Here is a 14792-nt window from a genome sequence, read left to right on the forward strand (position 1 = left end):
ATTTAAACCACATGGTAAAGAAATAAGTGCTACCCTGGGGCCCCTGGAGGGTCTGGAGTGTCGCCTCCAGTCTCTGCCTCCATCACTCAGTCGCTTGCCTTGGGCCCTTGGGCCCAGGACCTCTGTTCTTCCAGTGATCAGAGACTGCTCTGATTGGCCCATTATTGTTGCTATTGGAAGACTCAGTATTATTTCAGATCTTACCTCATAAAGAGTAAGACCACAAAACTGTAAGGCTTGGACCCATGCCCAAGCCCTTGGAGTCTCACAGCCAACCCCAGGGCCACCCTCCATGGCAGCTGAAAAACACCTCAGGCATTGTCTTGCCAGGGCTTAGGAAAACCCCTCCACGTGGTAAATGAAAGTACCAAGATGGTTGAGACAAGAACAGAGTTAGGAACTTACTGGTTTCATGGAGATGGCAATCTCCTGCTGTAAAATCCTCCAGTGATTTACAACAAGAAGGATGAAAGGTTATCAACGCCACACACATGTGCGTGTGTTTTGGAAAACTTGACCCCATTGTGTACAAACAAATGTTCCTCTCTAATCTGATAGGACTGAGTTACCCTGACACAATGCTTCTCCTGAACCTTATTTTAAGGCAAAGGAAAATGAAACAAACAAAAAAATTTTTCAAGGCAGTTCTTTTATTGGTATTGTGTTTTGTGTTTGTGTTAAATAAATATTTAGTTTATAGTTCTGCATGTGCAAGGGAGATTCATCTCATTAGATAAGGTCAGTAAAGGCAAGTCATCACCTTTTGCTGTTGAAAACACAGATTTGTGAAGGTGGGCTGTTAGAGGAGCCCTTGAGGGTTTTTAATCTGTACTTCTGCACTCCAGGAGGGAGATTATTGATGCCATCCTGTCTTTATTGCAGTCTTGAGCAAAGAATAATATGCTCTTTGGTCAGTCACTAATCGTGTCTGACTCTTTGTGACCCCATGGACTGTAACTCACCATGCTCCTCTGTGGGATTTTCCAGGCCAGAACATTGGAGTGGGTAGCCATTTTCTTCTCCAGGGGATCTTCCTGACCCAGGGATCACACTTGCATCTCCTGAATCTCCTACATCTGCAGGTGGATTCTTTACCAACTGAGTCACCTGGGAAGCCCATGTGTGTGTGCTAAGTTGCTTCAGTCATGTCTGGCTCTTTGCAACCCCATGGACTGTAGTCTACCAGGCTCCTATGTCCCTGGGATTCTATAGGCAAGAATACTGGAATGGATTGCCATGCCCTCCTCCAGGGTATCTTTCCAACCCAGGGATTAAACCCAAGTGTCTTGTGTATCATGCATTGGCAGGCATGTTTTTTATCACTAGCACCGCCTGGAAAGCCCATAAAGAATAATAATGTCAGTCAAATTTTCAATGAAAGTCCTGAAATTTGCTACTACCATCCATCATCTGCATTAAGAAGAACTCTGCTTTGAATTATTCTCTAATAGTAGAATAATATATATGCATATTTATTTTTAGTCTCTCATCTGGTCTCTATTTTGATCAGAAGTACATGACTCAGGCATATATATATATGTGTATATATAGAACAAAACATAAGATATATCTTTGGCTTCTTTCAAAGAATACAATAACCTGTTCAGTTAGTCAGACGCAGGCCAAGATGCATGGCTTACCTTGTTAGTGTCCTAGCATACAATGCAATTCTTCTTTTATTAAAAAGAAAGCCATGTATATAGCATCACCTTCTGTGCATGATCTAAAACCAAGAAGTTTACCTATGGGAAGAATTGCCACTCTTTCTCTTCTGCTTTTTAATGAGATTTCTTGTGTTCTATATACCTGACCTCCCATTTATAGCTGAACAAAGCAGAGAATCTCCAACCAGGATGTAGTCATTTTCCTGAGCACTGAAGGGTGGGTAGAACTGAATATGCAGCAATAATGTTGAGGCAAAGGGGCAGGAAAAAAACGGAGATTAAGAAACCAAGTAAATCACAGGATTACTCTGGTTTTGCCAAAGAGTGAAAAATAGTTTGAGCAAATAATTACTCTTACATCTCAAAGATTAATTTTCATGTTTTTACCTTTGAATGGACAATGGAAAATCTCTTGCACTATTTTATTTATTATTTAATTCTCAACAATCCATTTTGCAAACGAGTAAGCCAAGTTTCAGAAAGGCTAAAAAAGAAACTTTCAATTCAGGTTCATATCTGAAGGCAAAGTCCCTGCTTCTCTATTCACTATTGCCTGTGGGGCTGGTGGAGTCAGTGAATAAAACATCAGCTGCGAAGGTTTGACCACGGTGTTTTTCTTTTAATGTTTATTTAATTATCTGCTTGCATTTTCTGTCCCCCTCCCTTTTTTTCATAGTTTTCTTGTTGTTGTTTTATTTTTATTTATTTATTTATCTTTAGGACATGCTGTGTGGCATGTGAAATCTTAGTTCCTCAGCCAGCTATCGAACCCCTTCCCCCTGCTTCAGGAGCTCAGAGTCTTAACCACTGGACTGCCAGGGAAGTCCCAGACCATAGTCTTAATTTTAAAAGCAAAACTACTCCTAGCTCAAGATCTGTCTTGCACTATTTTAAATGATGAAAAAGTTACCAGCTTTAGTTGTGTAAATGTGATAGATGCTTATTAAATATGCCAGATCTGAAAAATAAGATCCAGGTCATGGAGGGCCTCCAGCATCAGCAAACACCATTGCTTTTGTTCTGGAAGCAGTGGAGAGCTGAACAGAGGTAACAGGTGTGACGAGCGCTTGCAGAAGGTCAATCTTGTATCTATGAAGATGGTAGGGGAGAGAGGAAAAGAAGGGAAGCCATCACAGTGGTGCCTGTGTGGGGCAGTGAAGGCTTAGCTAGCATAGTCAATCAGAGGTGGAGTAGACAAATGCAAGAGAGAGTTATGAATAGGCTTGGAAACCTAAGTGAGGTTACAATGGATTTGAAATAACTGTGAGAAATTTTAGACTCTTTGAACAGCAATGGGACCATCAGAGTCCATGTCTTTCACCTCAATTTTGAAATCGCCAAGGGCCATCAACTCCTTGGCTTTGCCAAAAAGAAAATTGAGATGCAGAGAGGTGAAGTGACTTGCCCCAGATCATGAATGAATCAGTAGCAAGGTGAGGCTGGAACTCAGTTGGCTGGACTAGGGTTCACATAGAGAAAGCTTTTCATTTATTCTTGTTGATAACCCCCAAAAAGATCCCTAACCCAAATGGTACCATTTTCCCAAAGGAATAGATGGCTAAGTTTATAATTTTGTCGCTACTACGTATCAGCTGATTGACCTTGGTGAGTTACTCATCCTTCTAACCTTCCATTTCCATATTTGAATATGGAATAATTAAGGATAATTTAGTGATATTATAGGATTAATTGAGAGGGTTAAATGACATATTTCTTGAAGAGAGCTTCTATGCCTCTTGTAGCATTAGGCCTGAGACAGGTGTAACAGCACATGAATACTGAAATAGCTCTATGCCTGAAACAGACCTAATATCAGTGATCTGTGACCACCACCATCACCGCCATCACCATCACCATCGTCAGCTTTGCTGACAATTATTCTCCACCATTATAGGACAAATGACTTGTCCACTATAGGTCAATATCATTATCTAGAATTTTTGAACTCCTTAATTAATCTCTTCAGTCCTGACTAATTCAGCTCCCAGCTGCCTTTGAGACACACAGCCATTGCCAGGTCTTAGTTTTGTCATCTAAAAAAATTGGACGTGTGTGTGTGTGTGTGTGTATAGAGGGCTGGGGGTAGTGTTTGAACGAAAGGCAAATTCTTTTTCTTTTTTCCTTAGCAGATCATTTTCTTTAGATTTCTTTTTAATTGGAGGATAATTACTTTACAATGTTGTGCTGGTTTCTGCCATGCAGCAATGTGAATCAGCTGTATGTAGACGTAGATCCCCTCCTTCTTGAGCTCCCCCTACCAACACCCCATCCCACCCCTCTAGGTCATCATGAGCACCAGGCTGAGCTCCCTGTGTTACACAGCACGTCCCACTAGCTATCTGTTCTACACATGGTCGTGTATATATGTCAATGCTACTGTCTCAATTCATCCCACCCCTTCCTTCCCCCACTGTGCCCACAAGTCTGTTCGCTACCTCTGCATAAAGATTAATTCTAATCTGTCTTTCAGTTTTAACTGTGTATGTTCTGTGCTATAGTCAGATAACCCATTTTTTGATTTTCATAAAAACATTCACAGTATAAATAATAAATATTGGGTAGCAGACCAGAGGGTCAGACTCACACTTTTTGGGTGATAAAAAATAAAAAGAAGTATCATTTTTATTGAATTCTGTATTAGTTTTCTCAGAGGGCCATAATAAAGACCTGCAGACTGGGTGACTAAAATAACAGAAATTTATTTTCTCGCAATTCTGGAGCTTGGAGGTCAGAAATCAAGGTGTCAGCAGAGTTGGTTTTTTCAGAGGCTTGGAGATGCTGTCTTCCTCCTGTGTCTTCACGTGGTTCTCCCTCTGTGTAGGTCTCTTCCTCTTATAAGATCACTGTTCATCGCTTCTCAGCCTTTGGGCTAAGACAGAGTATAGTATCTGTTCTTATAAGGTCACTGGTCATATTGGATCAGGGCCCCACCCATATGACCTCGTTTTAATTTAATGACCTCATTAAAGACCTGGTCTCCAAATAAGGTCACATTCTGAGCTGCTGGGGGCTGGAATTCAACATATTAATTTTAGAGGGCACTAATCAGACCTTAACAAATGCAACCATGACCAGGCTTTTTCGAGCTTCATGGGCAGAAGTCTCTAGTCTCCACAACAATGCTACAAGGTCAGTACTGCGATCCCCATTACTCACATCAGGAAACTGAGCCTCGGTGGGGTTAAGTGTCTCACCCACAGTTAATAAGTGGTGAAGTGGCAATCAGAACACAGGCCTGTTTTGCATCAAAGCTGGTATTCTTTCCACTATAGTCTATTACAGGAAAGAGGGAATCACTGGGGCCCTAAAGCCATTGCATTCATTTTTTTTTTTCCGAGGCAGAGTAGAAAATAGCTCTGCCTTCCCTTGTTGATGGTGACTGTTCAGGAGAACAATGTGCTCTCAGGGATGGTGGCCAAGCCTTCATCACAGTGGTTGGACAAGCTACCCTTGGCAACCTCCACTAAGGGCTCAACGGACAGCTAAACATCACCCTTTGGGATGTTTTGTTCCCTTTAAACAGGGATAAGGCTCTCCACCTATGGTCTTCTCCTTTGCCTGAAATTCTCTTTTCTTTCCCCATCACATGTTTAAGCATTGCCAATCCTTCAGGGTCTGATCAGTGACCCTGGTCACTCCAAAATCCACCCAACTCCCCCAGGCCAACTTTTTCTAGTCATCTTATTACTTCACACTGCAGCTCACTTTCCCCACCACGCTCATCTGTCCATGGAATTCTCCAGGCAAGAATACTAGAGTGGGTTGCCATTCCCTTTCCCAGAGGATCTTCCTGATCCGGGGATTGAAGCCAGGTCTCCTGCATTGCAGGTGGTTTCTTTACTGATTGAGCCACCAGTGAAGCCCCGGAGACAGGCCAAAATGGGGGCAATTCTTACTGGTATTTACTAGCTGGGCAACCTGAATAAGTCTAATAACCTCTCTGAAAGCCTTCATTTTCTCATGCATGAATTAGGAGAAAACACCTACCTCCTAGTCTTATTGTGAGGCAAATTAAGTGAATGAACATACTTATAATTACATTTAGGGCAGTGTTTGGTCCCTAGTAGACATTTAGTAAATAGCATCTTTTAAGCTCACATTTTTCTTTCAGTCTCTGTTTCATGCCTTCCTGATATGATTGAGAGCTTTTTCAAGACAAGGACCATAACTTAGTTCATTTCGTGCATGCAAGTTAAGCATAACTTAGCACGATTTTAGGCCTATGGAACATTCTCTGTTGTGTTGTAACTGCGCACCACATTTGATACTACATGAAATATATGACACAACCTCAAATAACAGCCTTGGCTGCTGAATTGCATCAACTATTGGGTAGATCACCTCTGAGTCTATACTCCCATGAGTCCATTCATTCATCCACCATTGATTGATTGCCTCCTAAATGCATCCCCCCTAAGATTCTGTTTCTACGTAATTTCTTTAGTGGAGAGAGGACCATAGGGTTGTGATAGAAAGTGCCAGGAGTGTGGCTAGGGCAATGGGAAGCTGAAAGCTTTGACCTGCAGGCCTCAAACCTCCCTCTGCATCAGAAACAGCTGGGGCGGATACAGACACACCCCTTCACTCCTGCCCCCACCAGAAATGCTAATTCAGTTGATCTGACATGATGTTAAAACAACAAACAAATGAAGAGAGGAAACAAAGAAGTTCCCCAGGAGCTTATTCTGATGCGAAGGCAAGGATAAGAACGATTTAAGCAGATGATGCTCAAATACTCCAGGGAGCTTCCTTCTAGGGTGGTACTTCCCAGGGTGATGTTAAGGGTAGGAGTTGTGCTTGGACCCAAGCCAGGAGCAGAGACCTGAACTGGAGGAAGGAGGAGGCACCTGGGCAGAGGGTAATCAAATGTGGGCTTTCTTTTACCTCCTGCCTTCTTTCTCCCAGGAGGAACCAAGGAGAGTATTAAGGCTGGGGTCCCCAGGGAAGAGGGGCTGAGGACACCTGAGAGCACAGTAGGGCAGAGCTGTGTAGAGCTTAGGAAATCATTTCCAGAACAAGCCTCACTATTTCCCTCTATATACCAAGCTTGGAATCACAACTTGATCAGACCTCATAGATCTGGCCATTTCATGAACAGTCTTCTTAACTTGCAAGGTGTACAACCTCCTTGACCTCCTCCCACCCCTTCAATCAAAATTGGGCTGCTCAGGGCTGATGAAGGGATAGAGACCAGTTCATTTGAAGCCCTGGTTGTTTAGAAGATTTAGGAGAGCAGTTCCCTGATGTGTTTCAGGTCAGTTTCACAATGAATGTTCCTGGTGCATAATCCCTCTGAGAGAGAATGTGGTTTAAGACTGCTTCAAGTAATCTAGACCTTTGTCCTCCAAGAGCAGTAATGCTGAGAATCACGCCACTTCTTCCCGGCATATGATGTCAGGGTGCTTGGTTTCCCTCCCCAATCTTCTAACTTCACAGACAGGAAAAGAGTCTGAGGAACCAGGAAGTGGCTCATCCATCACAAGGTTACTGCTGAGCATGAGGTCATATCTCTCAGCTTTTTCTAAGACACAGCAGGCTCATATAGGTTGGTGAGTTTTAGTAGACTGTGTCCAGAATTTATAATTTCAAAGGATAAAGAAATTGGGAATGACATAAGATAATTCTCTTTTTCTGTCTCTGCTCATCGTTGAGTCTTTTAGTTGTTGTCTGCCATTTATGCTGGAGAAGGAAATGCCAACCCACTCCAGTACTCTTGCCTGGAAAATCCTGTGGAGAGAGGAGCCTGGTGGGCTTCAGTCCATGGTGTCGTAAAGAGTCTGACATAACTGAGCACATTTATTTTAGGAATTTGGAATAAATATGAACGTCTTGGGGATTTACAAAAAAAGGGGGAGCCCTACTCAAGATATATCACCTTGACGGTGGAATTTTACTCTGGGCTTTTCGTTGGATGGATCGGAAATTTTTTCCCGTTAGCCAAGTTAAACAGCCTCCACTAGCTTCCTCACTGATAAAAACAGCTGGAGGGTTACTGAGACATTATTGATGTAGGTGAGAAAAGTTCACTTTTAGAACTCCTCCCAAACATAGCAGGAACCCTGAAAGCGGGACTGAGCTTCAGCTGGTATCCTTGTTCATATGGGTCAGGCTCATGCCATATTGGTTGTCAAATATTTTTAATATTACCTCTCTCTCAAAACAATGGCCTTCTTCCTTTAAGTGGAAGACCTTCCCTTTACCCTTATTATATAACTGATGACTTATTTTTGGGGGCTCCAAAATCACTGCAGATGGTGATTGCAGCCGTGAAATTAAAAGATGCTTACTCATTGGAAGGAAAGTTATGACCAACCTAGACAGCATATTCAAAAGCAGAGACATTACTTTGCCAACAAAGGTCCGTCTAGTCAAGGCTATGGTTTTTTCCAGTGGTCATGTATGGATATGAGAGTTGGACTGTGAAGAAAGCTGAGTGCCAAAGAATTGATGCTTTTGAACTGTGGTGTGGAGAAGACTCTTGACAGTCCCTTGGACTGCAAAGAGATCCAACCAGTCCATTCTAAAGGAGATCAGTCCTGGGTGTTCTTTGGAAGGACTGATGCTAAAGCTGAAACTCCAATACTGTGGCCACCTCATGTGAAGAGTTGACTCATTGGAAAAGACTCTGATGCTGGGAGGGATTGGGGGCAGGAGGAGAAGGGGACGACAGAGGATGAGATGGCTGGATGGCATCACTGACTTGATGGACGTGAGTTTGAGTGAACTCTGGGAGTTGGTGACGGACAGGGAGGCCTGGCATGCTGCGATTCATGGGGTCGCAAAGAGTCAGACATGACTGAAAGACTGAACTGAACTGAACTGATTATCTTTTTTTCTGCATCCGGAGAATACCCCCTTCCCCACAGTGTGGTCCTTTCTATAATTGTATTTCTGTTGAATTGTGATTCTGTGGCTACAAAATAGGTCAACAGAGAAAAAGATGTCAATTTAATCAAGAACTATGTCCAAGGATGGTGGGGGAAGTTGGGAACGTCAGAAAGCATTGGCCAGTGGCTATTATACAAAGGGACCAGACATGACCATTTGGGGGGGGGGAGGTGTGACCATTTGGTCATTATCATGATCAAGGTAATCCTTGCTAGCTGTCAAAGGCCAATATTACAAAGTGATGAAAAGATGTGCAGTCATCTCCAATCCCTTTAATACCTCAGTCCCTTCCTGGCTCTCAAGTATTAAGGGAGACTCATTAACTATTCATGGCACCCCACTCCAGTACTCTTGCCTGGAAAATCCCATGGACAGAGGAGCCTGGTAGGCTGCAGACCATGTGGTCGTGAAGAGTTGGACACGACAGAGTGACTTCATTTTCACTTTTCCCTTTCATGCATTGGAGAAGGAAATGGCAACCCACTCCAGTGTTCTTGCCTGGAGAATCCCAGGGACGGGGGAGCCTGGTGGGCCGCCATCTATGGGGTCGCACAGAGTCAGACATGACTGAAGCGACTTAGCAGCAGCAGCAGCATTAACTATTCAGCTACTAAATTTTCTTTCCTTGATTAACTGCTTCAAAACGGAACCAGTTAATACAGGCAGAAAGTGGATGCCTAAAAAGATTAAATTGCCTCTGAAATACCTGATTCATCCCCTAGACAGTTATTACCCCCAGGCTAAATCAGCCTGCTTCATACCCACCAAAGCCTACTGCTTTTCAATAAGGAATGAGTTGCTATGCTTTCCCTATGGTAGATGCATCTGGCCTTAAATATCTATTCCTGTAACCTAAATTGCGAAGCATTTTCCAGAAGCCATTGAGTTGCAGAATTAAAAAAATGTATTTCATTGCCAGATCTGCAAATTGGGTCAGTTTTCCAGGGCCTAATGCTTCCTTCTTTCCCCTTGGGGAAGAGGAAAAGGAGGCAGCCAACAACTGGTGATTGAAACATGATCCTTGCTGGCGTGTAAGTCTTGGCTGTCTCTCCGTGTGCCATCCTGGCCAAGTCCTCTGATGCTCATGGCAATGCCTGGACCAATGCCTGCCCTTCCTGATGGCTGCCCTCTGGATTCCGCTGTCAGGGTGGTTCCACTGCAGCTGGCATCACTGAAGCTCTGCATGACTTTTAATTACATTTGAGCCTCAGAAAAGTCCGTGAGAGAGTTAGAGGAGGTCTAAGTATCCCCATTTCATAGATGGACAAATTGGATTCAGGGAAGATAAATGACTTATTCAAGGATACAATTAGATTTTTTTTTTCTATAATTTTGTTTATTTATTTATGGCTCTGTTGGGTCTTCACTGCTGTACGGGTTTTCTCCAGCTGTAGTGAGTGGGGCTACTCTTTAGTTGCAGCTTACAGGCTTCTCATTGTGTGGCTTCCCTTGTTGCGGAGCATGGGCTTCGGTAGTTGCGGCACGTGGGCTCAGTAGTCGTGGCTCCCAGGCTCCAGAGCACCGGCTCAACAGCTGTGGCCCACAGGCTTAGTTGCTCTGTGCCACGTGTGATCTTCCTGGACCAGGGATCAAACCCACGTCTCCTGCAGTTGGCAGGCGGATTCTTTACCACTGAGCCACCAGGGAAGCCCCTGATGCAATTAGTTTGGTTCCTATCTCCTGCCCCTTTGTCAAGTATTCTTTTCACAAAAATATGAATTTTAGAAAGTCACTAAGAAGAGAAAAGTAGTTTGTCCTGGTCCCTAGACCCATAGGATCTGGGATTATTCCATGTGATTCTCTACTTTTCAAATGCAACCGTGATTAATCTGGTCATCAAAAAAACCTTGTTATCATCACCAGCGTTGTAAAGCGATAGCAATCAAGAATCAATATATGATATATTCTCTATTAATATTCTATGTTATATACTCTAAAAATCTCTAAAATATATCTTGTATTTTTGTGACCAATAGGCATAGCCCATTGACATGGGTCTTAAAGTCAATTTAGGGGCCTCCCTGGTGAGTCAGTAGTAAAGAATCCACGGGCAATACAGGAGATGTGAGTTCGATCCCTGGGTCAAGAATGTCCCCTGGAGAAGGGAATGGCAACCCATTCTAGTATTCTTGCCTGGGAAATCCCGTGGACAGAGAAGCGTGGCAGGCTTTAGTCCATGGAGTTGCAGAAGAGTCAGACAGGACTTAGCAATGAAACGCACACACGAAAGTCAGTTTAATAGATTGCTGCCAGGCTTAAAAGAAGACATAGGGTAAGAGAATAGAACAGCACTGAAAACGTAAGAGTGTGTTGCATGTAGCCAAGGAAAGGACTGTTCTCTGAATCCTTTTGTTCATATGTACTGAACCATAAGGTTAAAAGTATTTCATACTGAGTAGTCTTTCCTCTTTCTCCTTTCTCTTTCCTCTTCTCTCTCCTTCTCTCTGTCTCTAGGAAACCTACCTAAAGATCTGCTATCTTTGATCCATTCGCAGGTACCATCCCCGGTCTTCCCCAGCCACCATCTCTCCTGACATTATCCTTTCATCACCCCAGGGTCTGGAGTGGACACTGTTCTCTACAGTTGATGCCTTTAAGCTCTTTCCTTTCTCCCCTCCACTGAAAATGCCCATTTGCCGTGTGACCTTGGAGTCAGCATTTCCTAGTCCTTTTCTAAGTTTGATCAACAACTCTATCTCTAAATCATCTTATTTCCATTTCAGGCAAGGCAACTCAAACTTGAAGACATGAAGTCCCCAAGGAGAACCACTTTGTGCTTTGTGATTATTGCCATTTATTCTTCCCAAGCTACACTGAGTTTGAATTTAGAGTCTATTGTTTATCATTCGGTGAGTAAATCCATGTCTGCTATATTTCCCTGTCACATTTTTTTCTGGTTTCCTGGGAAAATCATAGGCAGAAACTGCTTTACACAAATGTTCAGGGCCTTTGAGAACATGTTGCAAATGGGGGGAGGGAGTGGTGGGCCATAAATGGTATTCATCTGATAATAACACCCTGGGTACAACACGTCATACTCTGGAATCAGTGGTGATGTCAAGGGCTTCCCTCCTTAATGAATTTACCGCTTCTAGGCTTGGAGCTCCACCCTATGAAACTGACAGCCCATCGATAAAGCAGATTTTGAGGGCTGAGCAGGACATGCGTCCTCAAAGGAATTTTTTTTTTTTTTTTTAACCAGGAGCATCAGACTAAAACACATTTCAAGAGGTGTTAATTTGTGTCGTGTTATAATCACAGATCTATATACTTGAAAGGGCCATGGGTGATCACCCAAGCTTTTGTAAAACAAATTAGCCAGGTTGTTTGGTCCTTGGGAAGTTAATGGGAGTTTAGCTCACCCCCTTGTTCCTTGTGGGAATCACTGGGATCTTCTTTCCTTAGGCTACTCCATGCACCAAAGCGGGGCATATTACTGGTTATGAAATCTTATGGGACAGATGTGATTCTCTCTGTGTCAGCTTTTTCATCTGTAAAATAATGAAAATAATAGTATTGATTTACTGCTTGCTATGAGAACTAAATTAGTTAATATTTACAAAATGCTTTAGACTAGTGCCTGACACATGTAAAAAGGCCTTATCAGTGTTTGCTATTATCATTTCTCTTCTTGTATTTTTTTCTACTGGCTTTTCAAAAAGATATTTCAGTGCTACTTCATTCCATCTGTCACAACTGTTAGAGTTTTTCATTGATAGATATTAGCATCAGAAAATGTCTCCTCTTTTCCTGGTTGGAGATTTTCAATTTTAATTCTCTGTCCTCTATTCATTCCAGTTGTTGGTTCTGTTTTTGTGTTTGTGTTTGCTTGATCTTTATTCTTTATTTTTTGTGTAGCTTTTAGTATATTTCTTTGCTTTACTGGTTCTTTTATAAACAATGCATGTTTGAGATTCTTTTCTTTTAACCTGTGGAGAAGGCAATGGCACCCCACTCCAGTACTCTTGCTTGGAAAATCCCATGGACGGAGGAACTTGGTAGGCTACAGTCCTTGGGGTCGCAAAGAGTCGGACACAACTGAGCGACTTCACTTTCTTTCTTTCTTTTAATCTGACTGTGATTGGGGAGTGTAATTTATTCACATTTGACGTCATTTAAAATTCTTGCTCTTACTTTCAGGATTTTTTATGGGTTTATGCATTTCTTTCCTCTTTTTCATTTTTGTGTCTTTCTTAGTTTGACCTAGGTCTTGTCTTTTTATTTATTTCTCTCATAATTTGAGAAGTATACTTTGTGTCTCTTCTTCCAAATTGCAATATGCCGGATACAACCCTTGTGATTCTATGCAGCAGCTTGCTCTTATAAATAGAAGATGGAAACATTACTTTTCCCGAGGATGTGCATGGTCAGTACAGAAGTCTACTTACCCCATGCATATGGGGAGAAAGCCAGAGACTGACCTGATCAATGGGGTCAGCCTTGCCTCTGTTCCGGAGATTCCCAGCATTCCTGGCTACAGCGATACCCTTCCACTGTGCCAGCTCTACCTTCCCGAGCATCCATAACAAAGCTCCTCCATCAGCCTGGTGGACCAGGATATCTTCCTGGATAATCCCACCACCATCCTAAAGGGCCCCACTTTCCCCCTTTAGATATGCCTTCAAGATATAATATTTTCATCCGGTTTGGAGGCTGAAGACCTCCATTGAAGAGATGCCCTTGAAACTGCCTTATCAGCTTATAGGGCCCTAGGCTGCCACTCAGCTCCCACTTCTACATTGTAACAGTACACACGGTGTAACATACAGTGATGCCCTGTTAAAAAAAATGACCATTGTCACCATTTTTAAGTGTGCATTTCAGTAGTGTTAAATACATTCACACTGTCACACAATCCATCTGCAAAACCATCTTGCAAAACTGAAACTCTGTATCCATTAAACAAACCCCCCTCAGCCCCCCGACATGATCCCAGCTCCTAGAACTCACTGTTCTACTTTCTGACTCCATGATTTTGATGACTCTTGAGTACGTCATGCAAGTGGAATCATACAGTATTTGTCTTTTTGGCTTATTCACTTAGGGTAAAGTGCTAAAAATGTATCTGTTGTATTAATAGTATGCATCAGAATTTCCTTCCTTTCTTAAGTCTGAATAAGGATCCATTGTATGTATATCCTACGTTTTGTTAATCTGTTTATCCATTAATGCACATTTGGGTTCCTCTCACCTCCTGGCTGCTGTGAACAATGCTGCTCTGAACATGGGGGTGCAAATACAGTGTGACAGCCTTTTGAAGTGTGATTGATGATGTAGCTTCTCAAACTTCAATGTGTGCATGAATCCAGCTGGGAACCTTCTTAAAGTGCAAATTTCAGCTCAGGAAGTCTGAGGGTTGGGCTCTGGGTGTTGCCTTCTGACTAGTTACTCTTGTTCCCGTCCCAGTGATCACACTGGGAGCAGCAAGGCTGCAGATTCTCAACGCTGGGATCAACCCTGAGTCCAAAGCCCGGCTATAACTCTCACTAACTTCGGAAATTTCATCTCCTTTTTTTCATCTCCCTGAACCTGTTTTCTCACATAATATGAGAAATAAATAGTGTCTCATTCTTCAGCTTCTTTAGGATTACCTGTTCTCAGATATACATGGCTTAGCATCATGATTGGCACACAGCAAATGCATAAGATTTGGTGGTTATTTTTACTATTCTGGTACAAATAAACCTGGGTTCGCATGCCCAGGAAGAAGATATTTTAACGGGATCCCTGCTGAGACAATTGAGGCAAAGATGCAAAACTGGGTGAGATCTGTGACTATATATTTGTCATCTGGCTCCCTGGTTTGTTTGTTTGTTTGTTTGTTTTTGCACTTCTAAAAATGCCATCTCTCATTCCTGACTGTCTGCTCCCTCTTCAGGCCACTCCCCACACTCCCATTACTTGTAAAGTTCAACAAGTGGGGCATTTCCTGGAATCGGTGACCTTGTATCTTCTGACTGAAGCTTGGCAAACAGGAAATCCCTCTGGGCAGAGCTGGTCATTGTCCTCTGATACCCATCTGGGTACCTTTCCATGGACAGGCAGAGGCTCTGGTTTTTGTCTGAAATCGTACTCAGCATTAAGAGACCCTGGCAGGATCTGTGTGCAGCCTCATATTTCCCCGAACTGGGGTGACATGAGACTCAGGCAGGCAAGACTGTCCCCCAGTGAGCCCAGGCCAGATGGGCACATGGGCTGTCAGCACTGCCAGAGATGCATCACGTTTTTCACGTTCCTTGT

General features: G+C 42.9%; 1 protein-coding gene across 8 annotated transcripts in view; it reads left to right on the forward strand.

The window, feature by feature from the left end:
• ADGRF5 (adhesion G protein-coupled receptor F5) overlaps positions 1-14792 on the forward strand; it is a 117361-nt gene that overhangs the window by 43711 nt on the left and 58858 nt on the right. For all 8 annotated transcript variants that reach the window (XM_044929270.2, XM_044929257.2, XM_044929254.2 and 5 more), the window contains exon 2: positions 11276-11401. In XM_044929270.2, the coding sequence (XP_044785205.2) occupies positions 11300-11401 (102 nt within the window). In that variant the 5' untranslated portion in view covers positions 11276-11299. The remainder of the gene's footprint in view (positions 1-11275; positions 11402-14792) is intronic.

Source organism: Bubalus bubalis, chromosome 2 (assembly GCF_019923935.1).
Source record: "Bubalus bubalis isolate 160015118507 breed Murrah chromosome 2, NDDB_SH_1, whole genome shotgun sequence".
Taxonomy (NCBI): domain Eukaryota; kingdom Metazoa; phylum Chordata; class Mammalia; order Artiodactyla; family Bovidae; genus Bubalus; species Bubalus bubalis.